The 18697-nt window shown below is 44.7% G+C and overlaps 1 protein-coding gene across 1 annotated transcript in view; it reads left to right on the top strand.

Annotated features, from left to right (window-relative positions):
• The window catches only part of LOC144827542 (putative thiopurine S-methyltransferase), a 315654-nt gene extending 301940 nt beyond the window's left edge, over positions 1-13714 (top strand). The window contains exons 8-9 of the mRNA XM_078685806.1: positions 4824-4868; positions 13496-13714. Coding sequence (XP_078541932.1) covers positions 4824-4868; positions 13496-13620 — 170 coding nt within the window. The 3' untranslated portion in view covers positions 13621-13714. The remainder of the gene's footprint in view (positions 1-4823; positions 4869-13495) is intronic.
• The last annotated feature ends 4983 nt before the right edge of the window (positions 13715-18697 follow it).

Genomic DNA, 18697 nt, shown 5'->3' with positions numbered 1-18697 from the left:
TTGATTCAATTAGCTCCATGGCGAAAAACCTCTTCTCCCAAGCTACCAGCTATGCATCCAAGGCATCGGATGTCTGGGACATCTTCATCAAAACCATTAGGGAGAAAATGGTAAAAAAGGTTCCCAGCAATCCACGTCATCATCAGACGCCCCTTCGTGGGAATCACTCATGTCCAGAAACGAAACTGCAAAAAAGATTAGTAAATCAATTACTGAGACAGTTGCGAAAGGATCCAACAAATTACAGCTTGCAAACTGCCCTACGGGAAGCTAAAACAAAGTTGAAACGGACAAAATGGGGCAACCAGAAGCGAAGTAACGAAGAACTATGGGCAAAGCTAGTTTACGAGGGGAAGCAGAAGAACAGCTCCAGATTCTGGCAAATGGTTAAAAGAATACAGAATCCTGACGTCCCTGGTCAAAACTCGCACATAACTGAAGAAGTATGGTCGAAATACCTACTGACGCATTGTAATAACGATGGGTCTACTGAGGAGGCTGTTACAAACAAACCTTGCTTAAAAACCACAAAGCACAACAAAGAAGCAAACCCCAACCACCACACTCCCACAAATCCCATTGAAACGGGGGAGTACATCGCCATGAATACACCAAAATTTGAAAAATTAAAAACGGAAAAAAACTCAACAAAGGCACTTGAGTCAGGGCCAAAGACAATTCTCCCACCAGACATCCAACGACAAATATCAAGGGGGAGACCAACCAGTGCTCCTGGGCCGAACGGCCTACCACCTATGCTCTACAAATCAGATGTCGAATTTTGGAGTGCATCTTTAGCACCAGTGTTCAATAGTATCAGAGTTTTACAGACCCTTCCTGAGTCCTGGCACGGTTCAATTATCAGCCCGATACATAAACAAGGTAGCAAGAGGCTTCCAAACAACTATCGCCTTATTGCTCTCCTAGATGTTGAGGCAAAATACTTTGCTGGCCTTATCTTGGAGGAGCTAACATCATGGGCAACTGAAAATTCCATCATGCCAATCAACCAAACGGGTTTCTGCAAAGGCCAAGGGACCACAACTAATCTCATGGCACTATCACTGCTGATGGAAGCAGCAAAAGAAACTAAGTCATCCTTATTCTTTTCATTTATTGACTATACCGCCGCATTCGACCATGTGGACCGAAACAAACTTTGGCTGAAATTGGACAATTTGGGAATACCTAAATACCTATTAGACGTCCTAATACTGCTCCACTCAAACACCTGGATCAAAATCAAACTTGGGGCTGGAACACACCTTTCAAAACCCATAAGGACTAAAACAGGGATGCCTACTTGCACCAATCCTATTCAATCTTTTTCTAGCCGATCTACCGGGCCAACTAGACAAATGCTCCAATCATGCACCGAAATTAGGGAAAATTAACCTCTCAAACCTGTTATATGCGGATGATCTGCTGTTGATAAGTCGGACTCCAATGGGCCTCCAACACCTTTTGAACACAACCCATGCTTTTTCAGTAAAGAATGCACTACAAATAAACTTCAATAAATCAAAGGTGATGGCTGTGAATTACAGGGGAAAAAAAGAATCCTTGCTGGCACTTGAATGGCGAAAAGCTCAACCAGGTCATCACATATAAATACCTGGGAGTAATCCTGGACTCAAATAATACCTCTAGGGCGCAGTTCAAGTCCTTGCGAGGGAAGGCTATAACGACCTATTTGGCACTAAAATCATTGACGGTCAAACTACCTGACCTTACACTTAAACCTCTTCTTGAAATACTGAGGGCAAAATTAAAACCGACTCTCACCTACGGGAGTGAATCACACCACGGTAAGGACGCGGCGTTGCTGGACACACTCATAGCCAACTCATACAGGGCTATCTTTAATCTTCCCAAATACGTCTCCCCCGGCTCAGATTCGACTGGAATTCGGTATCTTGAAACAAACCCTAGAGAGGCGGAGTGTGTATGCAACAAACTGGCATAAGATTTGCAATGCAGATGCTGGATCTTTATGTGCAAATGTATGGGAAGAATTACTTCGGCACCGCAATCTCGCGCCGAGAGCCTACTTATACGAATCACTCAAAGTTTTAGGCCTGACTGACATCTGGGAAACATCAATAGATCTCTTGTCTTTAAAAAAAGTAGCCAAAAAATCAGCTAGTATCATCTCAGCGATAGAAGACAAGAAGGACCTAGCAAATAGAGCACATGGATGGCTAACGGTGGGTGACTACGAAAAACTGCGGCCACAAGCGTACTTCAGCATCGGCATGAAAATCAATGTTAAAGAAAAATTCTTAAAATTACGCCTCGGGGTAATTCCCATACTTCCACATCTTCCGCCTCGGGAGAGAAACAGTGTCGCATGTGCAAAACCGGCAAGGAGGACATAGTTCACGTGGTTTGCATTTGTTCTAGCGTAAAGGACTTGAAGTACAATCTCTTACGTCCTTTCTTCAACCTACATGCCGTTCGGACCTGTAGACAGGCAGTCAAACTGTGCTTCTCTACTAGCGACATTAAGTTGAACTGTCAAGTTGTGAAGTTCTTTGACATGATAGGAAATAGACTTAACCACGCTAGATGAACTTTTAAAATCCCTCGAGGGTAATCATAAAACTGTAAACAATACTGTAATTTTATGCATCCTAATTTTGTTATGTTTAAGTAACAACAATTATTGGACGTTTTACAATTTTGTAAAGATTTTAATTAATCTTATACAAATAAAATATTTACTTACTTTACTTACTCACTCGGAGAGGAGTCATTTTCCCTTCATGGATTTTGAGATCATGGTATGTGACTGGAGGCGTATTTTGTCATGATAGTGGTTAGATTTCTTCCACTGTGGTTGGGGATCTTTTTTTTCCGACTTCTATATTTCTTTGCTAAACTATGGGCTCCCTGGGCAGTAGAAAGGGTGCTTGGAAGTCTTGTAAGGTATCAGTCTGTTTTGAGTCAAACATTATTTGTGTTTATTTTGTTCACAAAATCTCCCTTACTTGATTGATTGTGTTGTTATTATGTAAATTACATTTTGCCCAGGTCAGTATTCTTCCAATATGATTTGTGTGTTTTGTAATGTAATTTAATCAAGGTCATCATTGTTCAGTGGCATAAAACAGATAGAGTGTTTCAAGTTTATGACAAGTGATTATGCTAATCGGAGAGCCATGGTCCATTGCGTGTAGGGGACCGGATTCCTAGAAATAGTGGAACGTATAAATCGTCTTAGCAAACGTCATAACATTCATAATTTGAAGGGTAAGACAAAATGCGGAACAAAAGATTGGCGTGAAAGAAAGTAGAAGATTGGCTATGGTCTTCCTTCTCTAACTCATTTAGGACATGCTTGGCCTTTTATTTGTGCGTATTGGACCACAGGACTAATACAGTGAGTAATTACGCTTTGACTAAGGAAACTACCTTTGAAACAGAGGCAGCTTCTGCTGAGAAAAAAGGGAGGATTCTGTCTCTGAGCAAGAGACCATATGAGTAGCTGCCGGCTGATAATTCCTCACAAATCCCTTTATTGATCCTGTCCCCTGGTTGATGTGATATTGATGTGGGTATCTGGAAAGGTCCTGATGAAGGTGGTCTAACTACACTTCTTATACCACCGAAAAGCGCATCGACCTTATGCTGAGCGTAGTGCTCTGAATATAAAAATCTATCTGGTCGCAGAGGTTTTATTTGCCACACATAACCTCTACCTTGTAGAGATGCTGGCTGTATGAAGTTGTGTGAAAGTATGTATGTGTCTGAATGGTTGTGGTATGGTTGTATTTATTAAAGACAGTCCAGGGGCTATTGTGTTTCTATTGAATGGATTTATATATATAAAATTGTATGTAATGATTGTGATAATTTTGTTTTTTGCATGAACTTTTATATTCAGTTTTTTCATGAAAAAAGATATACATAAAAATATAAAGAATATTGAAAAATTATAAAATATATGAAGCAATGCAATAATAAAAATAATGAAAACATTTTTATGTCAAGTGTCACTGTTGTGATTAGATGTATGAGATAATTTGAGAAAAACAATGGTTTGATGTAAGGAATAGATAGGTTGTGAGGGAGCATATTCAGTTGTATGCTGGAGAGCACAGCCTAGTCTTTTGAGGAAGAGAAACAAATGTCCAACCCCTAAATCTAATGTGCTTTTCCTATCACACCATTTCATTTCTTCACTGTGGCTCGAGTCACATTGTTATACTTGTACCAAAGTTCAACTTAGGTACACTAACACATGCATTCGAAATATATTATGCCCATGGTAGCAGTGTGGAGGAACACCCCCAAAATTAATTTGGATTAGGAAAATTAGTTCCTTCACAGAGATAATATTTTTGTCATAAATGCACATTGACCAAAGCAAATGTTCCACTTGTGGAAGTTCTGCATGCATTCATTTTACACAATTGAATATTTCTGGAATACTGTAATATAGTTTTCCAGGTGTATTCATGTAATTCTCTAAGAATTTCACAAAAGTCGGAAGTGAGCTCCACATGGGACTCAATAAAAACATTTTGATAATGTATACATTGGGATGCAGTGTATAGTTTGACTGAACGAAGAGTAAAACATCTAGTGAATGCTTGTTTCACATTTGACTTGAGGGCATGATTCATTAAAAAAAGACTCCCTTAATTGATCTGCAGTGAGTGTGCAGTATTTTGATTTTTGTTTTCATCTTGTAAACTATACTCATCGGCTGATGACATCACGTAATATTGGTATAATAACCATTGTCAAGCAAGCAATGATCATTTCATTTGAATTCTAACTGCACCATACACCTTGTGTTCTGTATGTCTGTTTTTCAGGCCCACCATTTTACGTCCCTAATTCTGTAATTGAAAAGTTATATGGTGAGTTGTTTTCTTCATTCTTATTATACATTGTTTGGATGAGGGATTATTTGCCATTTCACACCAGAAAAGCCTGCAATATCAATATATTCAAATAAGTGGCCTGCAGCTTTGTTTGAAGGATTGTTTCGGTTATACTTGTAGCCAATAATAAGGTTTTCAGAGTGTATATTACAAACCTTCATCATATATAAATGCATTTATCTATTGTGATCCAGATGTAAAGCCAAACATTTAAGTTATGCAGTTTTCTGTCATGTACCCTGTGGGAGACAGAGCCCTTTACGTCTTGAAAACCAGACAACAGTGACATAGGAATAGGTACTGGTTCAGAGGCTTGATACAGTTAGAAGACCTGTTGGCCTGCACCATACAAAACAGTTTACTATTAACATCATGAAAGCGGGGAACCTATAAGGGCAGAGTAACAAAAGATTAAGCACTGCGTTATTTGGTTTTGCCTCTTCGTATTGAAAAGGTTTCCGCTTCAGACAGTGTAAACATGTTGAATCACTTCCTAAAAAGGTAACAGATTCACACAAATATTATTTTCCTCCCTTCTTTTACAAGGAGCATATCCGACATGAGAGTGTATACAGTAGACCGTTTTTTTTAGCAATATTGTTATTAACATAGCTCTCTTGAAAATATAGTTTACAGATTGTCCTTGGTAAGTGCCAAGTAGTCAATAGCCTTCATGTCCATTGCTCTAAAATGAGTGCATAGATGTAGCTGTTGTTATTCCTATAAATGCAGATGATTAATGGCCAACATAACGTGATAAAAATATGATTCCTGTCTTGTTCAATATACTTTATAGAATATGACAGGACCTCTCCAATTCAGACACGTTTTTCTCTTTTTAAGTCGTTTAGGGCCAGATGTAGGTAAATCTCATTTACCGATTCATAAATACCGAATTTTACCGAATCGGTATTTATGAATCTGTAAATGAGATGTAGGTAAAAATTCGGTATTTTTTACCGAATCGGTAAGATTCGGTATTTACCGATTCGGTAATTACCGAATCGGTATTTGCCATTGATTCCTATGGGCCTTGAAGCCCATAGGAATCAATAGCAAATACTGATTTGGTAATTACCGAATCGGTAAAAAATACTGAATTGCCAAGGGGGACAGGGTGTCACTTTGACACCCTGTTACACCCCTGTTTCTGGCTTGTGTGCCATTTGACACACATACATGCCCTTAGGGCATGTATGTGTGCCACATGGCACAGGTGTGCATGCACAGATGTGCATGTACACAGGAATTCGTTATTTACCACCCAATGGTATTAGGTGGTAAATAACGAATTCTAAAGGCCCTGTAGCACTGTTTAAAGTGCTACCTACATAAGAAATTACAGATTCGGTAATTTTACCGATCGGTAATTTTACCGAATCTGTAAAATCACAGATTCGGTAAAATTACCGAATCTGTATGATTTTGCAACCCCTACATGCCAATGTCCAAATACCGGTCGGAAACGGACAAAAATCGGTATTTTCGGCCGTTTCCGACCGGTATTTGGACACCTACATCTGGCCCTTAAATCTATACCTGATCTTTTACAACTTTAGGAAGAAAATTATAATCCTGTTCTCTGCTTTTCATGTACTTTGATTTTTTTTTTTTAAACAAACTTTATTAGGTTTATAATTCCAATCTATAATAATAAAATATGTAGCTTAAGCACCACCCTCCCTCCAACATTCCCAGGTCAATTACTTATGGATAATTAGTACACTTCTTCGTTCCCCCTCTATCCCGGTCTGAAAAGGCCATATTCGAGGGACCAGGGGCACATTGTCATATATCCAACACATCCCATAATAATCTACATCAATAATCCCAATAAATTTAAACTAAACTAACTACCCCCTCTCCCTCCCTCCAGGCATGTCACATCCATTACGCTCCTAGAACTATCAAGCCCCAATAAAAGTGTGTTGTCAGTAGATCCCAAGTCGTAAACAATTCAAATGTGTGCAGGACAGCATTCCGATCTCATTCAACCTATACTCCTAAAATATGGTTGAGCAAGTGCACCTGCAAGCTGCAAGGAGCTTATTCCATGTTGGGGGCACCCAATTCTACATCATCATTGCTCGTAATGTCGTGGCTCCTCAACAATCCCACCAAGTGTTCCCATGCTGTAGTCGCCTCTAGTGCTCTCTCGTTCCCAACCCTTCTAGCTAATTGTACTCTAACTGTGCCATCACATTGCTCCCATTTGACAAAGTCGCTTTTCCACCTTTCTAAGCTCGGGGGCTCAGTCGCCTTCCAATGCATCGTAATTTCCCTCTTGGCCAGCACCAGTCGCATATCTATAAACTTGCTGGTCATCTTAGTTCTAGCAGTGTGGGGGAACCAATGCAATATACAAGTCCCTAGTGAAAGCTCCAACTCTCTTTCCGTCACCTCCTTCAATAATGCTAATACATCAGACCAGTAGCCAGTCAGTAGCGGGCATCCCCACAGCATGTGAGGGAAGTTTGCCCCCTCCCTTTGACACGTTGGGCACTCATCAGAGTCCGTAATAAAGTATGCCTTCATTTTTGCCGGCGTGAAGTATGTGTGAAGGGAGTTGGGGGTGAAGTCACTTCATTGGCAAAACTCAATTCCAATACGCATAATGTCTTGTTTAAGCATACTTGTGTGGGGAAAATGGGTTAGATTTAGGCTGTTCTCATCTATTAACACACATGTTAAGTTACAAATAAATTACGGATGGGTGGCATTAGTAGAGGCGCGTTCTCCTAGGTTCATCGTCCCTTATTGCGAACGCCCCACATGCCTTTGAGAACCTCTGCCTGCGCTGGGAGGGCTGGGCTGGCGAACTTGATGAGGCAGATTGGAGGGAGTGTCGGTTGGCCCGGCGCACGCTTGCTATCTCTACCCATCTCCGGCTCATTCAATTGAACTACTTGCACACAACTTACATTACCCCGATCCGCTTGTATAAACTTGGCAAAATTCCGCATCTGGTTTGCTATAGGTTTTCCAGAGCTCCGGACGATTTCTACCATGTTGTTTGGGCCTGCCCGGTCATCTCTGTCTATTGACAGTGTCTGCTTTGCGAGCTTACCGGGGTCCTGGAATGCATTATGACCTGACCCCTATAGGCACCCTGCTGGGGTTGGTTAACAAGATGGGGGCTCTCTGGCAGAACAGACGTTTGTGGGTGTCGCCACATTGGTGGCTAAGACAGGCATTGCTCTGGGCTGGAATTCTCCTTGCGCCCGACCCCTGCGGAGTGGAGGGCAGAAGTGGACTGGTGCGCTCAACTTGAAAAGCGTGTTTACCTTACCTGAGGGTTGCCCGCGTGAACACAAGATATGGGAGAGGTGTGGGGCATACTATGGATTTGAATTGTGACTTGTTTGTGGCTGGTTGTGCAATGACAGTAAAATACAATTGTTCTTTTATCTTATGTGGTGGTTCAAAATAAATAAATTGTAATAAAAAAATGCCATGCAGCACACATGCATATAAAGTAATGCTTAGGATCAAGATCAAAATGAAGTATCTGAAGGTCAAACTCATCTCCACTCCCGTCAATATCTCCTGTAAACACTGTTTTCTGTTGATGGATATGCTTTCCATGTGGATGTCAGGTGCGAACTGGCGGAAGAGCAGTGGGTTGAGACCTCCAAAGGTCCTATGCTTCATATTATTCTATGTTGCCAAAATCTACTTATGTTATCCAGCCAAAGTCTGTATTCAGGTCTTCAATCCCAGAACCTCAAGATAAATTGTTTTACAGAAATGTGGATGTGCGCAGTCACCCTGATTGTCATGGTACTGAGTGCTGGGGACACTTATATTGTCTTCCTTCAAATGGAAACCAGGGGAAATAGCTCTGCTGTTGAAGCCTGAAGAATGGAAACATCTCTATCTCCACATTCACTTCCTCCTTTGTCCGATAGAGACCTCTGACCTCCTGGTCAGAGTCACTGCTCTCCCCCAGTGCAGCTCCTGCCCTTACCGTCAACTTGAGCTTCAGGTCGGTGTTCGAGGCCCTCCTCCACCCACAGGTTCATGCCTGCATCTCATCCCTGGTGGTCTATTGGAAGAGCCTGCTCCTCTGCTTGTCTGCTCAGTGTGTCATCCTCTTCTGTTCTGCCTTTTTCTGTCTTGCCCTTTTCTGTTTTGCCTATTTTCAGGTTGCCTTTTCTGTTTTCCCTGCCGCTGCTGCCACTGCACGGCTCCCTCTCCCCCAGCGTGTTCCCGCTCCCACCTCTCAGCTGCTCACCCACCCCTCCCTCTACTTAATGGCGCCCGCTGCGCGGACACACGCAGTGGTTGCAACGCTGGCGTTTGGAAGGCAAGCCCATCTGCGCCAGTCCACAACCCAAAAGGGACCAGCACCAGGGACACTGGTCCCCTGATCCGCTGTCGCTACGACTCCAGCACTCTCCTCGCACGCAACCCCAGACGCAACAACCACTGCCAGCTCTCAACGCCGAGCAACACCCAGGGCCCGATCTCCTGCCAACACTGCCGCCTTTCCTTCACCCACCTCCGGACCCATGCAGCCACCCCCAACCCACTGGATGCCATCGCACACAAGCCACTGACTGCATCCTCCTCAACGTACGCTCTCTACACAGACACGCAATAGAAATCTGGGACCTCCTCAACACTCACTTGCCTGATGTCACCTTCCTCACGGAGACCTGGACCAACACCAGCTACGTACCCTACATCGCAACTGCCATCCCCAACAAATACAAGATCCTGAGGAAAGACCACCCCAACCGCCCAGGAGGAGGCCTCGCCATCGTCCACATAGCTCCCTCCTACTAACCACCACCAACTCGGAATACACCTCGCCCTTCATGGAACACATCCACTTCCAGATCCAGCCTAACCCTAGAATGACGCTCCAAGAAACACTTGCCTACAGACGTCCCAGACCCGGCACCCCCTTCACCAACGTCATCACTGACCACATTGCTCCCCATGCCCTCGCCTCCACGGACTACATACTACTCTGAGACCTGAACATCCACCTAGACAACCACCGTGATACCAACACCCCCGCCCTCCTAGAGAACCTCACCAATATAGGACTGAGGCAACTTGTCTCAACCCCAATTCACACAGCAGAACACACACTCAACCCCATCTTCGCCGGAGGGAACAACATATGCTTCAGCCACACCATGGAACCGCTCTGGACAGACTAACACTGCATCAATTTCTCCTTCTCGAAACCCAACGCATACAAGTGCATGCCCCGCCCCCACACAGAAGCTTGAACAAAGTCTCAGAAAAACACCTCACTTCCGCCCTCAACTACACGTCTCCCCCCAACTACGACAATCCCCAACACAGCGGCAAGCAACCTCCACCAATGGATCGCCAACACTCTCGCCCCCTCCAGAACACCACGAGACTACACAACAAGAAAAGCCAACTGGTTCACCAAGAACCTCCAAGAATTCAAGCACTCTTGCCTATGACTTGAGAAGACGTGGAGAAACAGCAAAACCCCGGAAGCACGCTCTGCCTACAAGGCATCCACCACGGCCCACCACCAACTCATCAAATTAACAAAGAGAATCTTCATCCAAGATTGAATCTTCTCCAACTTCCACAATTCTTAAAGACTTCTTCGGCATCATACAAAATTTTGCCAGACCCAACAGCGAAACAATCGACGTCCCTCCCTTCCAAGACCTATCAAGACGCTCTATGACAATTTCGGCGACCAAGACCACTGCACCACCACAATTCCCATACCCAGCGACGCCATCCAACAGACCCTCCTCACCTGGACCCCTCTCACCCCAGAAGACACCGTAAGGACAATGAAAAGCATCCACTCCCGAGTACCTACTGACCCTTACCCGCTGCACATCCTACACAGGAGCCTCACTGCCATCGCACCTGAACTGTTCCATCGAGGCCGCCACATTCCTCGACAACTGGAATTACGTCAAAATCAACCCCCTCCTAAAGAAGTCCCCCGGAGACCCAACAGATCTCAAGAACTTCAGGTCCATCTCACTGCTCCTTTTTGCCGCCAAAGTCATCCGAAAGGCTGTCAACACCCAGCTAGCATACTTCATAGAAACCAACAACATCCTAGACACCTCTCAATCTGGATTCAGCAGCAACTACAGCACCGAGAGCTAGGCCGACTGGGAACCAAAACTGGCCCTGGCAAACTGTTCAGTTGGCCCCCCTATGCAGTCAAAATGTTTGCAAGGGCCGGTTTCTGACGATTTGTCGACCCCCGGTAACAAAAAGGGCCCCCAGGGGCCCAAGACCAGCCCCCACCCTGGCGGCCCACCGGGGAAACGCCCGGTGCCGGCTACAGCCAGTCCGGCCCTGACCGAGATGGCCCTCATAGCCGCCTCCAACGACATCCGCACCCTTCTCGACCAAGGCCACACAGCAGCCCTCATCCTCCTGGACCTTTCAGCAGCCTTCGACACAGTCTCTCACCGCACATTAGCCTCTAGGCTCCACGATTCCTGCATCCAAGGAACAGCCTTAGACTGGATTTGATGTTTCTTCACAGGCAGAACACAAAGAATAAGACTCCCGCCCTTCCTATCCGAACCAATAGAGATCAGATTCAAAGTACCCCAAAGCTGCTCCCTCAGACCCACACTCTTCAACGTCTACATGGCCCCCCTCGCAACCATGTCAGAAACCACAGGCTCATTATAGTCTCATATGCCGACGACACCCAGCTCATCCTCTCCCTCACCAAGGAACCCGACATCACCAGGCGCAATTTCCAAGAAGGGATAAAAGACGTTGAGCAACAGCTGCCTGAAGATCAAATCAGAGAAAACAAAAGTCCTCATCCTCAGCTCCACCCCCTCTGCATGGGAAAACAGGGTGGCCTCCGTCTGTCGGAAACCCACCCACCCCAACAAATCACGCACACAACCTCGGCATCATACTCAACTCTTCACACACCATGAACCGCCAGGTCAACGCTGTGTTCTCTACATGCTTCAACACCCTCCACAAACTTTGCAATCCCCCCTGTCTTCAGGAAGACTGTCACCCACACACTCATTGCCTGCTGACTGGACTACAAAAACGCTTTCTAAGCCGGAATCAACAAAAAACTCCTCAGTAAACTCCAGACCATCCAGAACGCCGCAGTCAAACTTATCTTCAACATCTGACGACATGACCACATCACCCAACACCTCCTCGACTTCCACTGGCTCCCCGTCGTAAGAAAATAACCTTCAAACTGCTCACACATTCCTACAAAGCCTTCCATAACACCGGACCCTAATACCTCAAGAAATTAATCTCCTTCCACGCCCCCAAGAGGAACCTCTGCTCTGCTGACCTCTCCCTAGCCACGGTCCCTTACATCCACAGGGCTGAGCAGGTTGCAGATCCTTTTCCTACCTCGCAGCCAAAACCTGGAACAAACTACCCCCTACATCCGACGAAGCCCGACACTGCACTCTTCAAATGACCAACGGAGCTGCTCGCACACCCTCCCTCCCCAGCGCCTTGAGACCCTCATGAGTGAGTAGTGCGCTCTAAAACCCCTGATTGATTGAATAGTTTGACTTTTCTCTTAGTGAAGAATCTGTGGCTCAGTTGAAAACAATAGGAGTCTGCTAAGAAGGCTTGACAGATGGAGTCCTTTCAAAATCCCCATTAGAAAAAACTTGTCTGGATAAAGGGTGATAGTGTGAACATACTTGTCCATCTCGCCCTCAAAGTGTTCATCAGAAAAAATTGCCATGGTCACTGACCCAGCCGTGTTATTCGCCAGCTCTCTGAACTTTGGGTCTACCTTTAGTGTGATTTATCCTCTCCAAATAGCAGAATAAGCTCAGTAGGCATTCATTATTACAGAGGAATATAGCATGTTGTCCTCTCCTGGTCAAGAGGACTCAGTTTTAGTGGAAGCATTTTTACCCGGGTAGTGTGATGGTGTAAGAAGCATCTGCACTGCCTTCTACCTCATAATCTATACATCATATATTTTTCGGCCTACTTAAGTGGATTCATAATTTAGAGGAACCATCACTGTTTTGCTGGAAGACTCCAGAGGTAATAGTTCCTCAGAAGAAATTGGAGAACGTGCAGCGGAGAAGTGCTAACCCATAGTGATAAATGGCTGAAGGAGAATAGTAGAGCAGGTACACACTGCCAGTAACGTTTCACTGGAAACCAGTGGAAGCCATGCAGAGGAAGTGGGCAAACAGGCCTGTTGCTTTCTCAGGCCACCAACCTGAAATGGTGGCTTGAATATACTATAGAAAGGTTTTCATTTATGAAAAGGTTCACAGCAATTCAATGTCCTCAATGGCTACTCTAAAGTAACATAGAATCTGTGGCCGTAGCTAACAAGGATCTTCAGTCTTCTGAAGAGAGGTGATATTGTGAGCTAGTCATTAAGATAGAGGTCTATCGGATCTCCCTAAATGTTGAAGGTAACTGGGAAGACTGTGTATTGTCAGTAGCTTCTACAGCCACAGCTAACATACCTCATGAACTACCTAACTTAAATTCCGGTGTACCAATTGTTTAGCATTGGTGTTGAGTCAAACATTTTGAGGTTTGTATTCAGTATTTATGATTCTGATGATTTGTTTCCAAACTTTTACTTGTTCTCTCTTGCTTTTTAGGTGAATCCTGTAACATCAAGTTACTAGAGACAGTCGATGCACTCGATGACCGTATTAGAGGGTGGGGCCTGGATTATTTCCGGGAGACAATACACTTGCTCACACTAAAGGCTAATACTCCATGAGAATGAGATCGCTAAACGACAAGGCACTCCTATGCAGTTCAACATCCTGGTTTTATTTTTGAGAACACTGTTTATTAAAAAATATTGAAAATTATACTTTTGTATGAAATATATTGTTGCTAAATCTCATCTACTCAAGTGTTTATTTAACCCCTTCCATGCTGATGACGGCCGGGAGCCGTCATGGCACACAGTGCTCGTGTGCTGATGACGGCTCCCGGCCGTCATGACTGCACCCGCGATCGGAATGTGCCGCACAGGCGCAGAATCGCGGCCGCGCCCAAGGGGTTAAGGGCAAATGCTGTGTGCATCTGTGTATGAATATTGTCTGTGTTACTCACAAAATGCAAATGGTGCTTTCTGGAGACTGAGATACTGTTGAGCTCTTGGCCTTTAAGTATATTTGAGTGTATGTATTGATTTAAAATGGATTCTTTAAAAATATATATATATATATTGTGGAAAAGCCCAGTTTAAAAAAAAACATAGAAGCGGTATAAAATCACAATTGAGAATATCAGGCTGTGAAGTTCTTCACACCAAGCAGGGCGCAACGTAACGAGGCAACCTTCTCCAACAGAAAATATTCAATAAAGGAAACACAAGCTTTCAATTAGAGTATTCCTCTGCATTTAGAACTTGTAAAGTCATGGGCAGTTTCCTCCTGTCTTACAGTTATTCCACTATTTTATGATCAGTGCGGACTGTACCCATACACAGATGATATGCACCCACCTTTTTCCCATGGCCTTTACTCCTTACATCAAACCCAGGGCTTCTGTCCTGCATGCTGTATAAAGTAATGCTATTTTCACTATTAGGAGGCCCAAAAACCCAGTACGATATTGCATGTAATTTTTTAATCGAATTTGAGAAGGCTCCCAGTATAAAATGTAGGATATCTATTTCTAGCATACCTCCAACACTCTCTTCAGATTATTAGTATATTGTGGATTGGTAACGCGTATGGTAACGTAGAAGGGTTTCCCAGTGCTGGTGCAACAGAAGGGACTATGGAAGAAAGATTAGAAAAGCCGCATCTTCAGGAGTGTTTTAAACTTGTCCAAAGACTTAAAGAATCTAAGCAAGGCAGGCAGAGAGTTCTAAAGTGTGGGGCCCAAGTAAGAAAAGGAGCGACCACCTTGCCTCGTCTTGGGAATCCTAGGGAGAACTGCATAATTAAGATAGCAAGCACAAAGCGACTGATTGCGGCGATAAGGCGATACCAGTGACCTAAGGTAGAACGGTCCCGAATTAGACAGGGCTTTGAACATATATCACAATGCCTTAAATTGGAATCGCTTGCCAATTGGGAGCCAGTATAAGTACAGAAGAAAATGAGAAACTAAAGAATACTTAGGAAAATGATAATGCTGCCGATTCACTGCATTCCTGATAGAGCACCACCTGTCTCCAGTATGCTCCGACCTCAGGATTGGACCATGTGCAACACATCAACTTCATTGAATTCACTGAATGTGCCTTTTTGTGAATGTGTATCCTAGTAGAATAGCAGGGGTAAGATACGTACTACGGAAGAATTTGAATTGAGTGTACATAGTCTAGTGTTACTTACCACCTTCTTTTATATATGCCAGGGTTGTATCTCAGCTTGGATCCAAAAGCTGCACACTGCAAGCCCTTTCCCATTTTATTTTTTAGGTCTCGTGCTAGCGGGAAACACTGCGCAGCAGTGTTCGCGCAGCGAGAGTCCTTTTCTACGGGTTTTCAAAATGGACCTGTAAATTCCACACACTTGTGCGTGTTGATTCCTGATGGTCCATTTTGATTGGGCTTTGCGTGCGTGTTGTTTTTTAACAGAACACGCAATAGGCCATAGGTGGTCGCGTAGCTCCGCCTATGGCCTATTGGTGTCTGTTAGCGCAACAAAGCCCATATGTTTTCAATTATCGTGCCCAGACACGGGCGCGATAATTGAAAACATATGGTCGCAGTGGGAACGCGTGTGCACCACTCGCGAGCGTGTTTTTTTTTGTTGCAATAGCGAGCACCCGCCAGCCACCAGACATCGGATGAACATCAACAGTGGGATGCAGCACTGAACGTCGTACGAGCCATTCCAGAGGACCGGTGTCTTTTCCTATTCATGCAAAAGTTTTGTCGCTGTGAACTTCTGTTGTTGAATAAGAATTTAGAAGTATGCAGTATGAGCGCCTGCCAACCACCAGACAGCGGATGAACATCAACAGTGGGATGCAGCACGGGCCATTCCAGAGGACCGGCGTCTTTTCCTATTCATGCAAAAGTTTTGTCGCTGTGAACTTCTGTTATTGAATAAGAATTTAGAAGTATGCAGCATGAGCGCCCACCAGACAACGGATGAACATCAACAGTGGGATGCAGCACTGAACGTCGCACAAGCCATTCCAGAGGACCGGCGTCTTTTCCTTTTCATGCAGAAGTTTTGTCGCTGTGAACTTCTGTTGTTGAATAAGAATTTAGAAGTATGCAGTATGTTTCAGGGACAAGAATAACAAGATAACACAATGTGTACGCACCCTGCTGTGCGCTGAAATGCAAGGCTTTGACAGAGCGTGCTTCTGGTGCCCGCTCGCTGTCACACAAGAGAACAATGAAGGCGCCGGGCGCGTGCCTGCTGTGGACGGTGTGTGCACAGAGGGGCAGTGGCGTGGGACGGTCGGTGGTACAGCTCTACAGATATAACAATGGCAGCACACAGGGGCAGTGCTGGTGCAATGGCAGTTCAAGGCTAGCAGTCACGGGCAGAGGTTGTCAGTGGACTAGCAAAAGAGAAGACGATTAGAGAGAGGGCAGGGGCCACGACAGGGCAGCAAAGCGGCAACAGGGCAGGAAAGCAGTAGCTGGGCAGTTTGAGTAGTAGGAGTGGTGACAGGACTGAATAGAAGTGACAAGGCAGCAGGAGAACAGTGACTGGGCACAGAGCAGTGACGGGACAGGAGAGCAGTGACAGGGCAAGTAGCAGGGGCAGGACAGGAGAACAGTGACAGAGCAAGTAGCAGGGGCAGGACAGGAGAAAAATGACAGAGCGGGTAGCAGGGGCAGGGCATGAGTGCAGTGCAGGCCAAGGGGTCAATGGGAAGTATGGGCGAATTCGCGGTACGCGAATTCGTGCGAAAGCATACTCGTGGTCCGCAAAATCCACAAACTTTTGCGGTCGTACATGGGCCATCTTGTTTTCAGTGTTCGCGTTGCGTATTTCTGTTTCCGGGCGCTAGTTGCATGCTCGCGTTCTGCATTTCCTACGTGCGGGGCGCAATTGCGTGTTCGCGTCCGTTTTTGCATGCTCGCGGGGGAAATATCGCTCAAACTTACCCACGTGATCGCAATGGGCGCGGCCATCTTGTTTTTCATTCATTGCTATGGTTCTGGGCATGCTTTTTCAATCCTTCAATCTTTGTAATCCTTTGTTTGTTTGAACTTTTTAAAAATCTTTTTTACTCATTATCTATCACTCTATTTTTTACATCTATATTTTGTGTTTTTTTCTACTTTTCGTTACTTTAAAACTACTTTTTTTAATTCTCTTTTCTTTACTTTACTTTTTCCCTATTCTTTCCTATTTTATTTTCCTTTAACTGTCCAGGACCATTGCAAAGGGAGCTGGCAAAAACCTGAAGGGGAAGGGTCCCACACCCCGTAGCCGGCTCCCTTGCGGGCACTTAACGGGGGGGCTGTAAGTCCCAGGGAGATCTTCAGCGCGGTGGAGTTGGCCGCACTGGTCTTCTTCGTGCAGCGCCACCTCCCTAAGACCGTCGCGGCAGGCCCGGTACCGGGTACGGCCTCCGGGAGCGTCGCCAGGTATGGGGTAAGGTGTGCCGGGCCATGTATCGGGAGTCTGGGGTCCGGCGCACCTACAACCAGGTGACGCACCGGTGGTCAGACATACTGGACTGGGAACTCGACCTGCTTGGCGTGGAGATCCCTGGGCTTGGTGAGTACTAGTAGCTATTTAATCACTACTTTGTTGTCTTCTGCTCTGTGTTATGATATTACAAATATTTTTTTTTTCCGAAGCGCAAGAATGTGTTTTCAAAAGCTTCTGTGATTGCAGGTGCTCGCCTGCTCACCGGCGGTGCTACTATGCTTACTTGTTTTCAATTTTGTGCTCATTGGCCTGAGTGATTATGTATGAGTGTAATTTACAGAACTGCGTAATGCTAGACACTAGAGATTACATTGCAGGTAAATTATGTTTCAAAGCTTCTGTGATTGCAGGTGCTCGCCTGCTCACTGGCAGTGCTACTATGCTTACTTGTTTTCAATTTTGTGCTCATTTGGCCTGAGTGATTATGTATGAGTGTACTTTACAGAACTGCGTAATGCTAGACACTAAAGACTCAAGTCCAGTCCTTCCTTTGTACTCCTGACACTAAGAAGAGATAGTGGTGGTGGATTGATAGTTTGAGTATATTATGACTTGTTATTTAGTAGGAAACTTTTTAGTGGTCTGCAATCATGACGGACCGTGTCTGTCACTTCGCGTGCTGCGGAGTGCTGCCTGCCAGTCCTAGTAGAACCTTTTTGTAGTTTGGTTTAGTGAGTTACGTAACTTTCCAAGTTGACGGTCCACGAATCCAGCAATACTAATATCCTAGTAGACCACATCAGATAGGTCAATAAATTTAGTGCAATTGTTGTCTATTCCCCGAAATAATTTGTTATTGTTTTTTTGAAATGTTTGATTTGGTTTACAACAATCATCCATGTTTGTGTCTTTCTTTCATGTATATCAGCTCTTCCCAGGGGCAAGAGGACAGAGGAGGTAGCGGCGCCGGCGGAGCAGGAAGGCCAGGATCGGTCCGCCGAGGGCTCCTCTGCTGGTCCCAGTAAGTTTTCCTGTTAATATTAATAATTATACTCCCCTAACTTTTACAGCACCTATTTATTCCAAACGCATCAAAATTCTATTTTTTCCTAAATCGTCTTTGATCTTCTTGTAGACTGTTTCTAAATTCTTATCCTGCCTCTACTATGACTCTTTTATTAGTCTGTCTGTGTAGCTAGCTAAGCTTGCACAGTTGGCAAAAGTTGTTAAAACAAAACTCCTATTCAGCAATAGCTCTAGGCACTGAGT

Source organism: Lissotriton helveticus, chromosome 4_1, assembly GCF_964261635.1.
Source record: "Lissotriton helveticus chromosome 4_1, aLisHel1.1, whole genome shotgun sequence".
NCBI lineage: Eukaryota > Metazoa > Chordata > Amphibia > Caudata > Salamandridae > Lissotriton > Lissotriton helveticus.
The sequence above is the reverse complement of the archived record's forward strand: the minus strand, read 5'-3'. Positions and strand labels throughout refer to the sequence as shown.